At 37.4% G+C, this 12,786-nt stretch overlaps 1 protein-coding gene across 5 annotated transcripts in view; it reads left to right on the top strand.

Annotated features, from left to right (window-relative positions):
* FARS2 (phenylalanyl-tRNA synthetase 2, mitochondrial) overlaps nucleotides 1-12,786 on the top strand; it is a 511,717-nt gene that overhangs the window by 106,803 nt on the left and 392,128 nt on the right. For 4 of the 5 annotated variants that reach the window (XM_055391452.2, XM_055391451.2, XM_004043229.5 and 1 more), the window contains exon 2: nucleotides 1,111-1,743. The exons of the other annotated variant lie outside the window; for it this stretch is intronic. In XM_055391452.2, coding sequence (XP_055247427.1) covers nucleotides 1,132-1,743 — 612 coding nt within the window. In that variant the 5' untranslated portion in view covers nucleotides 1,111-1,131. The remainder of the gene's footprint in view (nucleotides 1-1,110; nucleotides 1,744-12,786) is intronic. 5 annotated transcript variants of the gene reach the window in all.

The raw sequence follows: 12,786 nt of genomic DNA on the forward strand, positions 1-12,786 counted from the left end.
TGTGGGAGTGGGAAGAAGACACTGTGTGAGTGGTTCACAGCCCTTTGCGGTTGTCTTATTGAACTCTTCCAATACCTTAGAGTTTTGCCAGTTATACTTAGGTCCTTCTCACCTCATCCATGACTTGAACTGCCTATACTAGATGACAGCTGAGGTGACTTTCAGCTGTAAAGTTTGGTGATTTTATTAAATTCTAGGCATTTTATTTACTTAAAAATCTAGGTCAGTGCTCTGCCTTCTGGCTGCTCTGTCACTCTTCCCCAACAAGTTTAGTCCTGTTTCTGGTTAATTGTGGGTGTGTAGTAGAAATTTGCCCTTTTGCCAAAGGTGTAATTGAGAGGATGCCACAAAGGTATTAAGTTTAAGTGACATGACCAGATGTGAGAATATTTGCATTTACAGCTGTCCATTGATATAGTCTATCACTTTGTACAATATTTCCTGAGATTTTCTATTTTATTTTTAAAATATTAAAGTTAACCACAATCTAAAGCGGTGTATTTTGTTTAAAACTTTTTTAAAAAATTAGTAATGTCACTTTGTGATCTAGTGAAGTAATCCAGAAGTTATGCTATGTCAAAGATAAAGAGAACTCTGTAGTTATGAGGATGGTCGGCAGAAATGTGAAGGATGGCTCTTAAATCTCTTCTCTTCCACTCTCCTTCAGAAGCCTCTGTCTAATCATTTGCTTCCTTTATTAGTGGGAACCTTAATAGGGTCCAATTAAGTTCTGTATTTTAGTGGATCTCTCTGAAGTTTTTTGGTTCTATAATGTAAAGGTTGTCATATTTACAGTTTTTTTCCACATCACGAGTTCAGGACGTGATAACATAATAAATGAGGTTTTCTACAAAGCCAAGGATCTGAATGACAAAGGAAGGACAACTAGAGATTAGGGATATAAAAGTGACTTCCAAGAATCTTTTCATTTAGTGTATTAAGTATCACATGTCTGTCAGATTTCTTTAATTGGCTCTTTCAGCTGTGTGGAGGTCATAGTGGGGGAAACATGCCAGTAGGACAAGAGGGAGCTGGTGGGAGATGCAAAGAACACACTTGCTTTCCACAGAGTGACACCTGACTTGTGCTTTGCCTGTGTGCTCTTTCCAGAACCTGTGAGAAGTTTCTACAATGGTGGGCTCAGCTCTCAGGAGAGGTGCCCAAGCATATGTCTACGTGATGAGTAAGGCCAGTCACATCTCCAGAGGCCATCAGCACCAGGCCTGGGGATCGAGGCCTCCTGCAGCAGAGTGTGCCACCCAAAGAGCTCCAGGCAGTATGGTGGAGCTGCTGGGCAAATCCTACCCTCAGGACGACCACAGCAACCTCACCCGGAAGGTCCTCACCAGAGTTGGCAGGAACCTGCACAACCAGCAGCATCACCCTCTGTGGCTGATCAAGGAGAGGGTGAAGGAGCACTTCTACAAGCAGTATGTGGGCCGCTTTGGGACCCCGTTGTTCTCGGTCTACGACAACCTTTCTCCAGTGGTCACGACCTGGCAGAACTTTGACAGCCTGCTCATCCCAGCTGATCACCCCAGCAGGAAGAAGGGGGACAACTATTACCTGAATCGGACTCACATGCTGAGAGCGCACACGTCTGCACACCAGTGGGACTTGCTGCACGCGGGACTGGATGCCTTCCTGGTGGTGGGTGATGTCTACAGGCGTGACCAGATTGACTCCCAACACTACCCTATTTTCCACCAGCTGGAGGCCGTGCGGCTCTTCTCCAAGCATGAGGTGAGTCTTGAGATGTTTCTCATCGCTGAAGGATGTCATAGACGTTTTATGTTGAGGTCACTAACATTTAGCTCGATGAGACCAGCATAGACATCCTTGCTTGCCTTATTTTGCCTTAGTGAATCATCCATACTTAATGACATCTTGTGTATAGGTGTGCCTCAGTACTTTTTGACTGCTTTGTTGTGTTAGTAACTACAGAAATTGGTAAGCCTTAGTTTCCAGTTGTCTGTCCTTATCCTTTCTCTCAATACTGACCCGCCTTTCTCTGGGTTACTTCTTATGAATGGAGAATAGTCTGTGGCTCAAATTCACCTTTAATCCAGGATGGCTGAAGGTGCAACATGGAAACCTGTGGTCAGGTCATTCTTAATTCTGTTAGGAGAAGTAAATTATATTTTCTTGCTGTTAGAGAGAAATGAATTTCTTAGGTACCTTAGGGGCCTGATGATTTATTGGCTTGGGCTGTAAACTGTGTCTTGTCCCCAGGCACTTTCGTCACCCTCCCTGGCTTTGCATGTTGCTGTGAGATGTCTTAATTGCTGTGGGATGTCTTAATTGCTGCTATTCTTGAAGCATGTGTTAGGATGATGCATGGAGCCTTTTCCCAACTCCTTGCGTCTGTTAGATGTTATCCTAATATGTTGTGTGCATCTGTTAGATGTTATCCTAATATGTTGTATGCATCTTTGTTGTTTTTTTTTTTTTTTGCAAATTCTGAAATCCCTAAAAGCTTGATTCCATTTCCTAAAACTTGCCATACCACTTGTCCCTCACTCATGTTTTAAAAACCATCTCTGTTTTTATATAAGAAACAAATGCGTTAAACTAAGCACAGGGTGTATTTCATTTTACTTCCTTAGCAATGTCCCTTCCAGACATGTTCATTGGAACAGGAGGAATTATTATTGTCACAAAACTCTCTCCTGCCAACGTAAGCTAAATGAGTTATTAATATGAAAACAAATAGTATAGCATCCTTAGGCCAATAGGTAACCATTGTTTTGTTGTATTCTATAAGTCATATAGCAGGAGATAACTGAACAGGACTGCCCTCCCCTTCTCTCCTTTTTCTTTCTGTTTACCTCTGGATGTGCTGTTCTTTTGCGACTCTGTGATAATACAGTAATAGCTTAGCCTTACACAAAAAGGCCATCCATGCTGGATCTCAGGGGATCTTAAATGAGCATTCTCACTACTTGGAATAGCTGACTATTTTCCAAGTTACGAAAAATAATGATTAATAAGGATATAGATTTATTAGGGAACTAATATGAGATGAATAAAGACAGGTCAAAATCTTGGAAATATGACCAAGTGATAGAATGTCATTTCAAATTAATGTGCAAGAGGAGCTGTGATGCCAGTAATATGACGTCCAGGTCACAGTAGCAGACAGGTGCTCAGCCCAGCTTACCTCATTAAAGAAATAAGAAAGGACTGTGTGCACTGATTTGTAAGTCTGCATGCCATGAAAGAGGCAATGAAGGCTGCCAGGCACTTCTAGCATTTTAATGGAGGGAAAATCAAGGCTGCCACAGAAGATGGGAAATAGGAAGTGGATAGGAAATTAGCCTTCACCTTGTTTCGTATTTGTTTTGGGTCCAGTCCAATTTGGTAGTTAGTACAAATTACTAATCTAAACTGATAATGCTACTGTATATTCTGCGTATAGTTAAAAAATTATGCTCACGTGTATGTATGTATCTAATCTTATATAAGGTGCATCTGTGTTCATTGCTTCGTTTACTCCTCTTAATAAAAACCTCGCAAGGTAGATCATTTTGACTTCAGCCATGAGGAATGAGGTCCCAAAAGGTTTAGTGACTTACCCAAAGTTGCTGAAGCAGTTAGTAGCATGCCTAAAACTGGAACTCAGCTCTTCTGAATTCATTGCCTGTTTTTCTGTATTCTGCTTTTTTTCATGACACTCCTTTCTACGTGGGACCTGCTTATGACCCAAAGGGGAGTTTTGGTTCCAAGAATGCTATGGAGAGTGGAGTCAGAAGATAGTGGTGTTTTCTGAATTCCTAACCTCAACTAAAGTGTTGGTACTAACTCTGACCTAATCTTAACTCTCAACAAAATGTTTTTTCGTCTTTCAGTTTATTCCCCTATGAATAGGATTTTTAGAGTTGTAATAATGTTACAGAGACAATTTTAAACATTTTATTATTATCTTTTAAGGTATTTTTGTTGTTTAATCTTTGTAATTATTACTTTCATCACTATAACGTGTATTTCAGCAAGAAGAAAAGTAAATACAGAGGTGCAGGGTAAAAAAACAATGATAAGTATAGAAATGGATGAGTCACAGTAATCTATACACTTAGCTATTAATTGTGGAAAAAAATCTTTTGTATTTTGAAAAATAGTAAAATGAAAACTAGTGAAGAGTAATTGAGGGGAGTAATCAATAGATATTGAAAGTCTACTAAGGCTCTTGTCATATTTGGGGATAGGATAAAATTACTGAGTAACTTCAGACTTTGTTGGAAAAAAATTAGATTGCAGTACAATGTATACATTGCAAACAGTTGGAGTAGAAAAGGAGGAATGTAGAGCATGATCTCAACTTGACAGACAAGAAAAAGGAATGAAAAAAAAGTATGGTAAATAGAAACCCCAAATTAAGGATGTAGATATAAGTCCAAATACATCAGTATTCATGAATTTAAATGGGTTAAACTTACTAAAGACACACATTATCAGATTGGATATTTTTCAGTTAGAGAAACCTGAAACAAAACCACACCAAAGGGTGAAAATAAGGGGCAGGAAAAAGAGATATCAAGCAAATAATTATCAAAAGAAAGTTGGTACAGCAATATTAATATTATGTAAAATAGAATTTATGAAAAAAGTGACAAGCAGTAACAAAGAGGGGTAGTTCCTCAATCAGGAAACTTTATGAATTAAGAATTTTTATGTATTCAACATCATAGGCTTAGTACATAAAGCAAAACTGAAGAATAAAAGTTAAGTTTGACAAATTTATAACCATGTTAGAAGATTTTAAGTGACCTCAGTCAGAAACCAATGGGTTACGAAGTTAAAATGTGTAAAGATACAGACAATCTGAAAAGGTGGTTGACAAGCTTGATTTATATTTATTTTTAAAATTTGGTAGCCATAAACATATATACACACACATACACAATTATATATGTATATGTGTATAAACACACATGCAGACCCATGCACACACATGGAGTTTTATATGCAAATGTCAGAAGTGTATAGTCATATGGATTTCTAAAAATTACTTATGCATTACTAATTGACAGTCAAAGTCTAAACAAATGTCAAAGAATCAACAACATAAATAGAACTTTGCCTGCCTGACTTCAATGTAGTTTATCTAGAAAGCAATAAGAAAGTATAATAAAAATGTTCCATATTCTCAGAAATTTAAAAATATACAAGTATAGATTCATGGGTTAAAAAGAAATATTAGCAATAAATTACAAATGACTTATCACTGACCAGCAATGAAAATACTTTGAACTGCTCAAATGTGGGGAACCATAGTCACTTCATTATGGAGAAACTTGGTATTCCCCACCTAAGCCGTAGGATCACTGTAAACATTAGAAAAACAAAACTGATGATGTTAGCTAAAAGGGTATTTGTCGTACCTTTCGCTTTAGATATGTTTATTTTAAAAATTGAAAATGGAAATCATCAAATTAAGTGTTCAATTTATGATGCTAAAAATGACTTTATTACAAAAAATGTGGAAGGGAGGTGGGTGTATAGTCTTTGAATATCCCCAAATCTTACCAAATTGAGAGAGCAACTAGAATAATAGCAAAACCAAATACCGCAGACAACATCTACAACACAACTAGGTGACAAGTTCTCCCTAAATCTTCACAAATGCATGGGAAGTCACAATGAACAGCTAGAAGTTCTGCACTGTATCAGAAACAGGTAGTATAGGGACACAGCAGTACTTGAGAGAAAAGGAGAACTTCCTTAGGGGTCTCTCAGAGAACAAACTTCCACAATCAAATTTACAGGAGAGACTTCGGCTCAAAGTACCAGTATCACTGTTCATCAGTGATTACTGACGTCATCTGTCTAGGAAAACAGTGGATCTCTACCTCACACTAAATCTTCAACATAATGTGGAAAGGTGGATTAGACATTAATATAAAGGGACAACCACACTTAACGTGTCTCCTGAAGGAAGGATACAATACCAACTACAGAGTCTCCCCCAAAATGTTGGACTTGAGTCTGATTAATTCTCTAGACCCAACTACCATATTTGTAGGACATATTCAGGCTGTGGGAAATTGTGTAGCAGGTCTACTGGAGGTGTGATCTGCAGAATGAAATAAATAGAGGACTCAAGAGTAAGTACTAGGAAATGTTTAACCAATGCTAAGGGTTTAGAAATGTTTACGCCATTGTATTCAAGCACGTTATTAGTGGACTTCTTTTGTTGAACAGTGTGTGTGGATGGGTTCAAGTGTCCTTAAATACTCTTGGTGCGTTGAGTGTGCCCAGTCTATGCAGTAGCAGTAGGCCCATGTATCAGTTTGTGATCCTTGGGAAATCTAAAACTATTCCTTTGCTATGGCTTGAGAAGCGCTGCTCTATGGGATAAAGGACCCAATTTCTTCAAATGATTGCAAGAAAAATAAAAGGGGATGAAAATGATACCCGTAGATTAAAAGAAAGATCAATCAGTCACAATGTGTAGATCCTATTTTTAAAGAAAAAAAAAAAACCATGACATTTGAGACCACTGGAAATCTGAGCACTGACTAACTGAATATTTGAAATTCAGTTCTTTTTTGTTTTTATTTTTTAGGTGTGATAAATGGTATTGTATTTTTATGAAGTCATTTTCTTTTAGAGATACATATTGAAATACCTAAGGGCAAAACGATCTGATGTCTGCGATGTTCTTCAAAACAATGTGGGAAGGTGGATTAGGCATTTGGAGATGGATGTAAGAGGATTAATAATTGTTAATTATTGAAACTGGGTGTTGGATGCAGAGAAATCATCATCCTTTCTTTTTTTTTTTTTTTTTTTTTGAGACGGAGTCTTGCTTTGTCGCCCAGGCTGGAGTGCAGTGGCAATCATCATCCTTTCTATTCGTGCATACGTTTGAAAATTTCCAAATAAAAGGCTAAGGGAAAAGACTGAAGGAAAACACTGGGATCCGTCAGTCAGTCAAAAACATTGGCTGAATATGTACTGGGATTCAAGACTGTAAGAAGATATCAGACAGTCATGAGATGGTCCCTGCTTTCGTGGGGAAGACAACTATTAATATAAAAAAAGAGTGCAGGATAAATTAAAGATAAGAGCATTCATTACATGTAATAGAAAACTGAAAGCAATTAACTCTAAAATTAATAGCCTTTCCTCCATCAGCCTCAGATGATTTTATACAAGTTTTTACCAAATCATGAATTACTTGTACAATGTTTCAGAACATAGAAAAGAGAGTCCTGTCAAGCTCATTTTATGAGGTTAGACATGTTAATATCCCAACTAGATAAGAAAGAAAACTTTTGAAGTTTCATCATTATGAACATAGATTATTCGTTTTTAATGAACAGATATAGAATTATTAAATGAAATATTTGAAAATTCAATTCATTGATTTATTGTGTCCTACCACATTATTATTGCATATACATTACATTGTACTGTATTAACTGATATAAGGAGAAAAAGCATGTGATCATCTTAATAGATGTAGAAAAATGATTGCATTTAATGTCTCATGACATTAAAAAAGCATTTGATGACATTAATGACTCATGATAAAAACTTTTAGCAAATTAGAAATAGAGGGAAACCTCCTTGACTTTATAAATGAAATCCATGAAGCTCTTACAGCAAACATAATTAATGGTGAATCATTCTAAATATTTCTATCCAAATTAGCCACAATTCAGGATTCCTTGCTATCACTGTTCATCATTATGTGGTAAATTCTAGCTTATGCAGTAAGCCAGAAAGAGAAATAGAAGGCATAAGCACTGGAAAACATAGATAAAACTGCTTTATTTGTAGAGGATTTGATGGTTTACCTAGAAAAAGAATATACAGATCAACTGTTAGAACTTACAAGACAATTCAACAAAGTTGTTGGATTCAAGGACAATGTAGAAAAATTAATGTTTTTATCCATAAGTAAGAACCAATTACCAAATATAATAACACATTTTATTTGTAGTATCAACTAAAATATTTCAGTACCTAGGTATAAATCTTGCATCAGATATTTGAGATATTTATGGATAAAATTATTAAATATTATTAAAAGACATAGAAGAACATAAGGAGAGATTTACCATATTTGTAGATTCATAGATAGGAAAACAATATCATGAAGATGACAATTCATCCAAAATTAATCTGCAAATCCAGCGCAAATCCAACCAAAATTTTCACTGGATATTTTGGAAAAATTGAGGGACTAATCTTAAAATTTATAGAAAGAGCCCCAGGTATTAAGACTTATACTTGTGTAGTTGTAAAGATAGTTTAGTAATGGCACAAGGTTAATTGGGTAGAGAACATTGCAACAGCTCTACTTCATATTTGAGAACTTATGAAATATAAGTGATATTTCATATCACATAAGTGGGAGGTGATGGATTCTACATTAATTGTTCTGAGACAGTCATCTCTATAGGAAAACAATGGATCTCTACCTCACACTAAATCCATCAAATGGATGGATTAATAAGTCATTTGTGAGAAAGAAATCTTTAAAACTTTTGGAAGAAAATATAGGAGATTGTCATTTTTACTCTGATAGAATATAATATCATAAACATGAGAATTCTTGAACAAGAAAAATCCATAAGGGAAAAAAGTGCTGAAGTTGGCTACATTGTGTTAAAACATCTGCCTAATAAAAGTCTCCATAATCAAAGTTATGAGACATTTCTACATGCTGGGTGGAGATATTTGCTGTGTTGTCAGACATTTTCCTACTGGATTCTTTTTTTCATCCTGAGACTTTCTTTTACATGATCACTACCAATCTTCTGTCAATCTTTCAACACTGTTCTCCTTTCTGAAAATGCATATAGGTGGTGAGCACACGTGTGTGCTTTTACTATTCTTTAAACATGTCATACTCGTATACTTTTATGTGTATGATTTATTGTGTAAGGAGAAGGCACATGACTGGCTGATAAACAAGGACCAGCTTTATCAATAAACAAGAAAATGCAAATTAAAACAACCAAATATGATTTCAAACTCAGCAGATTAGCAAAATTTGATAATCCTCACAATACCAAAGGCCTAGAGGAACTGTCCATCTTATAGCCTTCTATTGGGAGTGTATATAGTTACTGCCACTTTGGAGGGTAATTTGGTAGTTTCCAATGAAAACAAAAATTGTATGCTATGTGATTTGGCATTTTTTTCTTTAAGTTTTAAAAAGTCTCAAAAACCCATCAAGAGGAGCAAGGATAGATAAAATGGGCTCTGTTTTTATATTGAATACTTTATAGCAATTAACATAAACGATCTAGAGGTACTTGTATCAACATGGATGGGTTTTAATGCAATCTTGAGGGAAGCAAGTACACTGCGAGTGGTACTAAACTATCATATCTTTTTAAATGGATACTCAGAATGCACCCAATAACAAAAACATGCCCGACAATGTGTGTTCTTATGGACTTGCTTGTATTCTTTCTCATCTGTTTTTGTCTATTTCTCTTTTTATGCACACAAACACAATTTTTCTTTAATCCAGCTAGATAAACATAAAAGTAGATGTGAAAAAATATATGGAAATAATAAACACAAAAATCAAGGTAGTGATTATTTATGATGTGGAAGGAAGGTGAATGAGATCAGGCATCATATCATTCTTTGCAAACAATGCAATATTTTATAATTTTTAGGAGCATAGAAGGATGTGGAGACTTACATGTTTGAGAACCACTGTTCTATAGCTTCCCAACGAAATTTTTAGAAAACGTTTGAGACATTTAGTTTGCAAAGAATGGTGGATTTCAAGTATTTGACAGGCCCACCAGAGGAAACTCTTACAAATCCTGTGTCTATTTAATCTGATTAAAAATGTCAGTTGAAACATGCATGTGTGGACCAGTGCTCAGAGAAGTTCTGTTTTCCCACTCTCCCTGGCGGCACCTTGTCCTGTTTCACCAGATGCACACTCGTGTGTGGGCCCTGAGGATGGACAGAGGAGTTGTGTGAGAGACAGGCATTCCGCAGGTTGTTCTCCAGTCTTGGCTGCAGACTCTTTGCCTCCTTATTTTGTCTTCATTCCCCTTTGATAACATCCTCTGGGTCTGTTTCTTCCAGGATTTTTCTGTCGTGTACACACATATGCAGGCAATACTTCCTCCTGAATTTAAGACGATTCATAATGAGCCTTCTTTTCTTCCAGATTCTGTCTCCATTATTATTATTATTTTTTAAAATTCTAAATGCCTCTTGTTTTCTTAAATTTTATACAAGAATGCGTGTATCTGTTTCTTGTCCTTCTTGCTAGTAGTTCTCAAACTTGAGTGTATTAACCAGTCTTGGTCCATGACCAAGTTTTTGTTGATTTTACAGGAAAATAAAAAATATAAGAGCAATATACCAATTTTTATAAAGGTATATTTATTTATTTTAAAGAGCTCTCCTCTGTTCTACGATGATTTCCTTGCCACTTTCCTGAGTGTTAAAATGCAATTTCTCTTATGAAGTGATGGTGATAGTATTTTAAGCATATGCCTGTACTTGGCAAAATAAAGCATTGCCTACCTTATCTTAGTCCCTATAATGTTTTGAAATTTTTGCCAATCTATGAAATATATAACCTTACACCTTAACAAATGAAGGCGTAATTGTGGAGAAGTTATAAATATTACATAATTAATATATAATTTACAAATATTCACACAGAAATAAAGGGAAATCTTTTTGGAAAAGAGGATGAGTGAAGGTGTACAGAGAAGTAAGCTTTTTATATAATTTTGACCACAACCCATTACTGGAATGGCCCTTCATCAAGAGGTGTGTGTTCAGTTCATATACCACCCACCCCTTTAAACATAATCATGCTCATTCGCCATTTCCCCATGGAGGGATTTTAGGAGCGTAGAAGGATGTTGAGACTTACACGTTTGAGAACCACTGTCCTCAAACCACTGTCCTCAACCACTGTGGGTGAGGGGCTCCTTCCACGGAGGCTGCTCCTGCCCTCACGATTCCTTCCCGCTGGAGTGAGGCGCTTCTTTTTGAACACCCCTTTGGCATCCTTTGTGGTTCGTCCTTGTCAGAAAAAACCGCTGTCATTTATCGTTAGAAAATCTCACTTTTGCTGCCTTTGATATTCTCTCCCACTTTCCAGATGGTTCACTGGAACCCTCCTGTTCTTGGGCTTCTCTTTCCAAGCTTCCCCGCTGTTACTCTTGTAGTGAGCCCATGGTTGTCTCTTTATTCCCGCTTTCTGCTCTGAATCACTTTTCTGTCTTTCAGTGAGTGACAGGGTTTTATTCTCCACCGTGTGGTTATTGGGTTTCCTTAATAGCCTCATGTGGAGGGGCTTTGTTGAAGGCATTTTTATTCGGCTTTGACAGATTATAGTCCCCATGTTTCCCTAATCTCTTCTTTAAAATATTTTAGGAAGCATTGTCCCTGTCAAAGACACACTTAAATTCAAACAGCTTTTCCTTTTTAAAATTATTTTTCTCTGTTCACATGTTTACATAGTCCTCTGTCTTGGCAGTGAAGTGAGAGGCAACTGGTCATAGTGAGGAGTCCATGGATTTGGGAAATACCCCATTATTGGAGGACAAAGCATGATTTGGAGGACCATTTGGAGAGAGACCCCTTTTTCTGTGGCACAGGGCTTTTGCAGATAATTAGTCTTTGGCTATGACAAGATGGAAACTATTAGGCTCTTAGTCTGAGACTCATCACTGCCTTGTAGCAGTTTTGCCCATGACCCTTACTGGGCTTTCAGCAACTCACTGCCTTGAAATGTTAGTTTGTGTGTGCCTGGTGTCTCCAGCTGGTTAGTCAACTCCTTAAGGGTGCCACTCTATCGCTTTTTGTGCCTCATCTTTCTAACCCAGGATTCTGCACAGAACAGCAATGTCTCCCTCTTTCTGGGCTGTCAACTTTCACTGCAAAAGATGACAGCTAGCACTGTTAACTGCATGGCAGCTCACCTATCTGCTTGTCTAGTTGGGTATTCTCAGCTATAAGAGCACATGTGTCTGTTAGGGTCCACACAGCAACTTGATCAAGGAAAGCATAATGTAAAGAATTACAAACTCCAACACAGAACTTGGGTAATCGGGGATTGGCCAGTAAGAGGTAATGAAAGAGTCCAGAAGTATTATCTATAAGGAGGAGCTGCTACCCCTAGGACTAAGACGGGGACCCAGAGAAGAGTCCCTTCCTCCTTCCCACAGCTGTGGTTCACTGAGTGGCTCAGAAGTGGTAGTGGTGCCATGCTGGTGAAATTGCTTGATATCCACGCTGTGGAATGTACCGAAATCTGCTTTCTTGGGTGTGGGGAAAGTTAATTTGGGAGACTTGTCTTGCGGGAAGCACTATGCTATGAAAATGATCAAATGGGGTACCGAGGGGAGCAGCTGGCCATTGGAGGAGCTGTGTTGCCACCTGCACTGCAGATCTGGGCAAAAGAAGTGCAGGGTGCCCAGTAAGAATACCTTCCTTTTCAGTGTCCCTCCAGCGACCTCTACTGACCAAGTTTAGCATTTTGCCAGCTGGCAAAGGAAAATATTTCAAGGACTCAACTCAGTTTTCACAGAGCAGGCAATGAAGGATTGATTGTTTTGTGTAGGTGATAAGTGACAGAGTCAGCTTGCTCCCTTTCCTGAATGTCTAGAAGCCTTTAGGGAGCTAGGCTATCATTTATGCAATTACATGAGTTGCTAGGGAAAGTCATATTTATGGAGGCAAAATATTGGTTCTTAATTCAAATTTAATATTTCTGAAAACAATTAGGTAATGGGAAAGCTCTCTAGTTATTCGATCTTAGTAGATGGAATACATAGAGAATAG

This window comes from Gorilla gorilla, chromosome 5, assembly GCF_029281585.2.
Source record: "Gorilla gorilla gorilla isolate KB3781 chromosome 5, NHGRI_mGorGor1-v2.1_pri, whole genome shotgun sequence".
In the NCBI taxonomy this organism is placed as follows: Eukaryota; Metazoa; Chordata; class Mammalia; order Primates; family Hominidae; genus Gorilla; species Gorilla gorilla.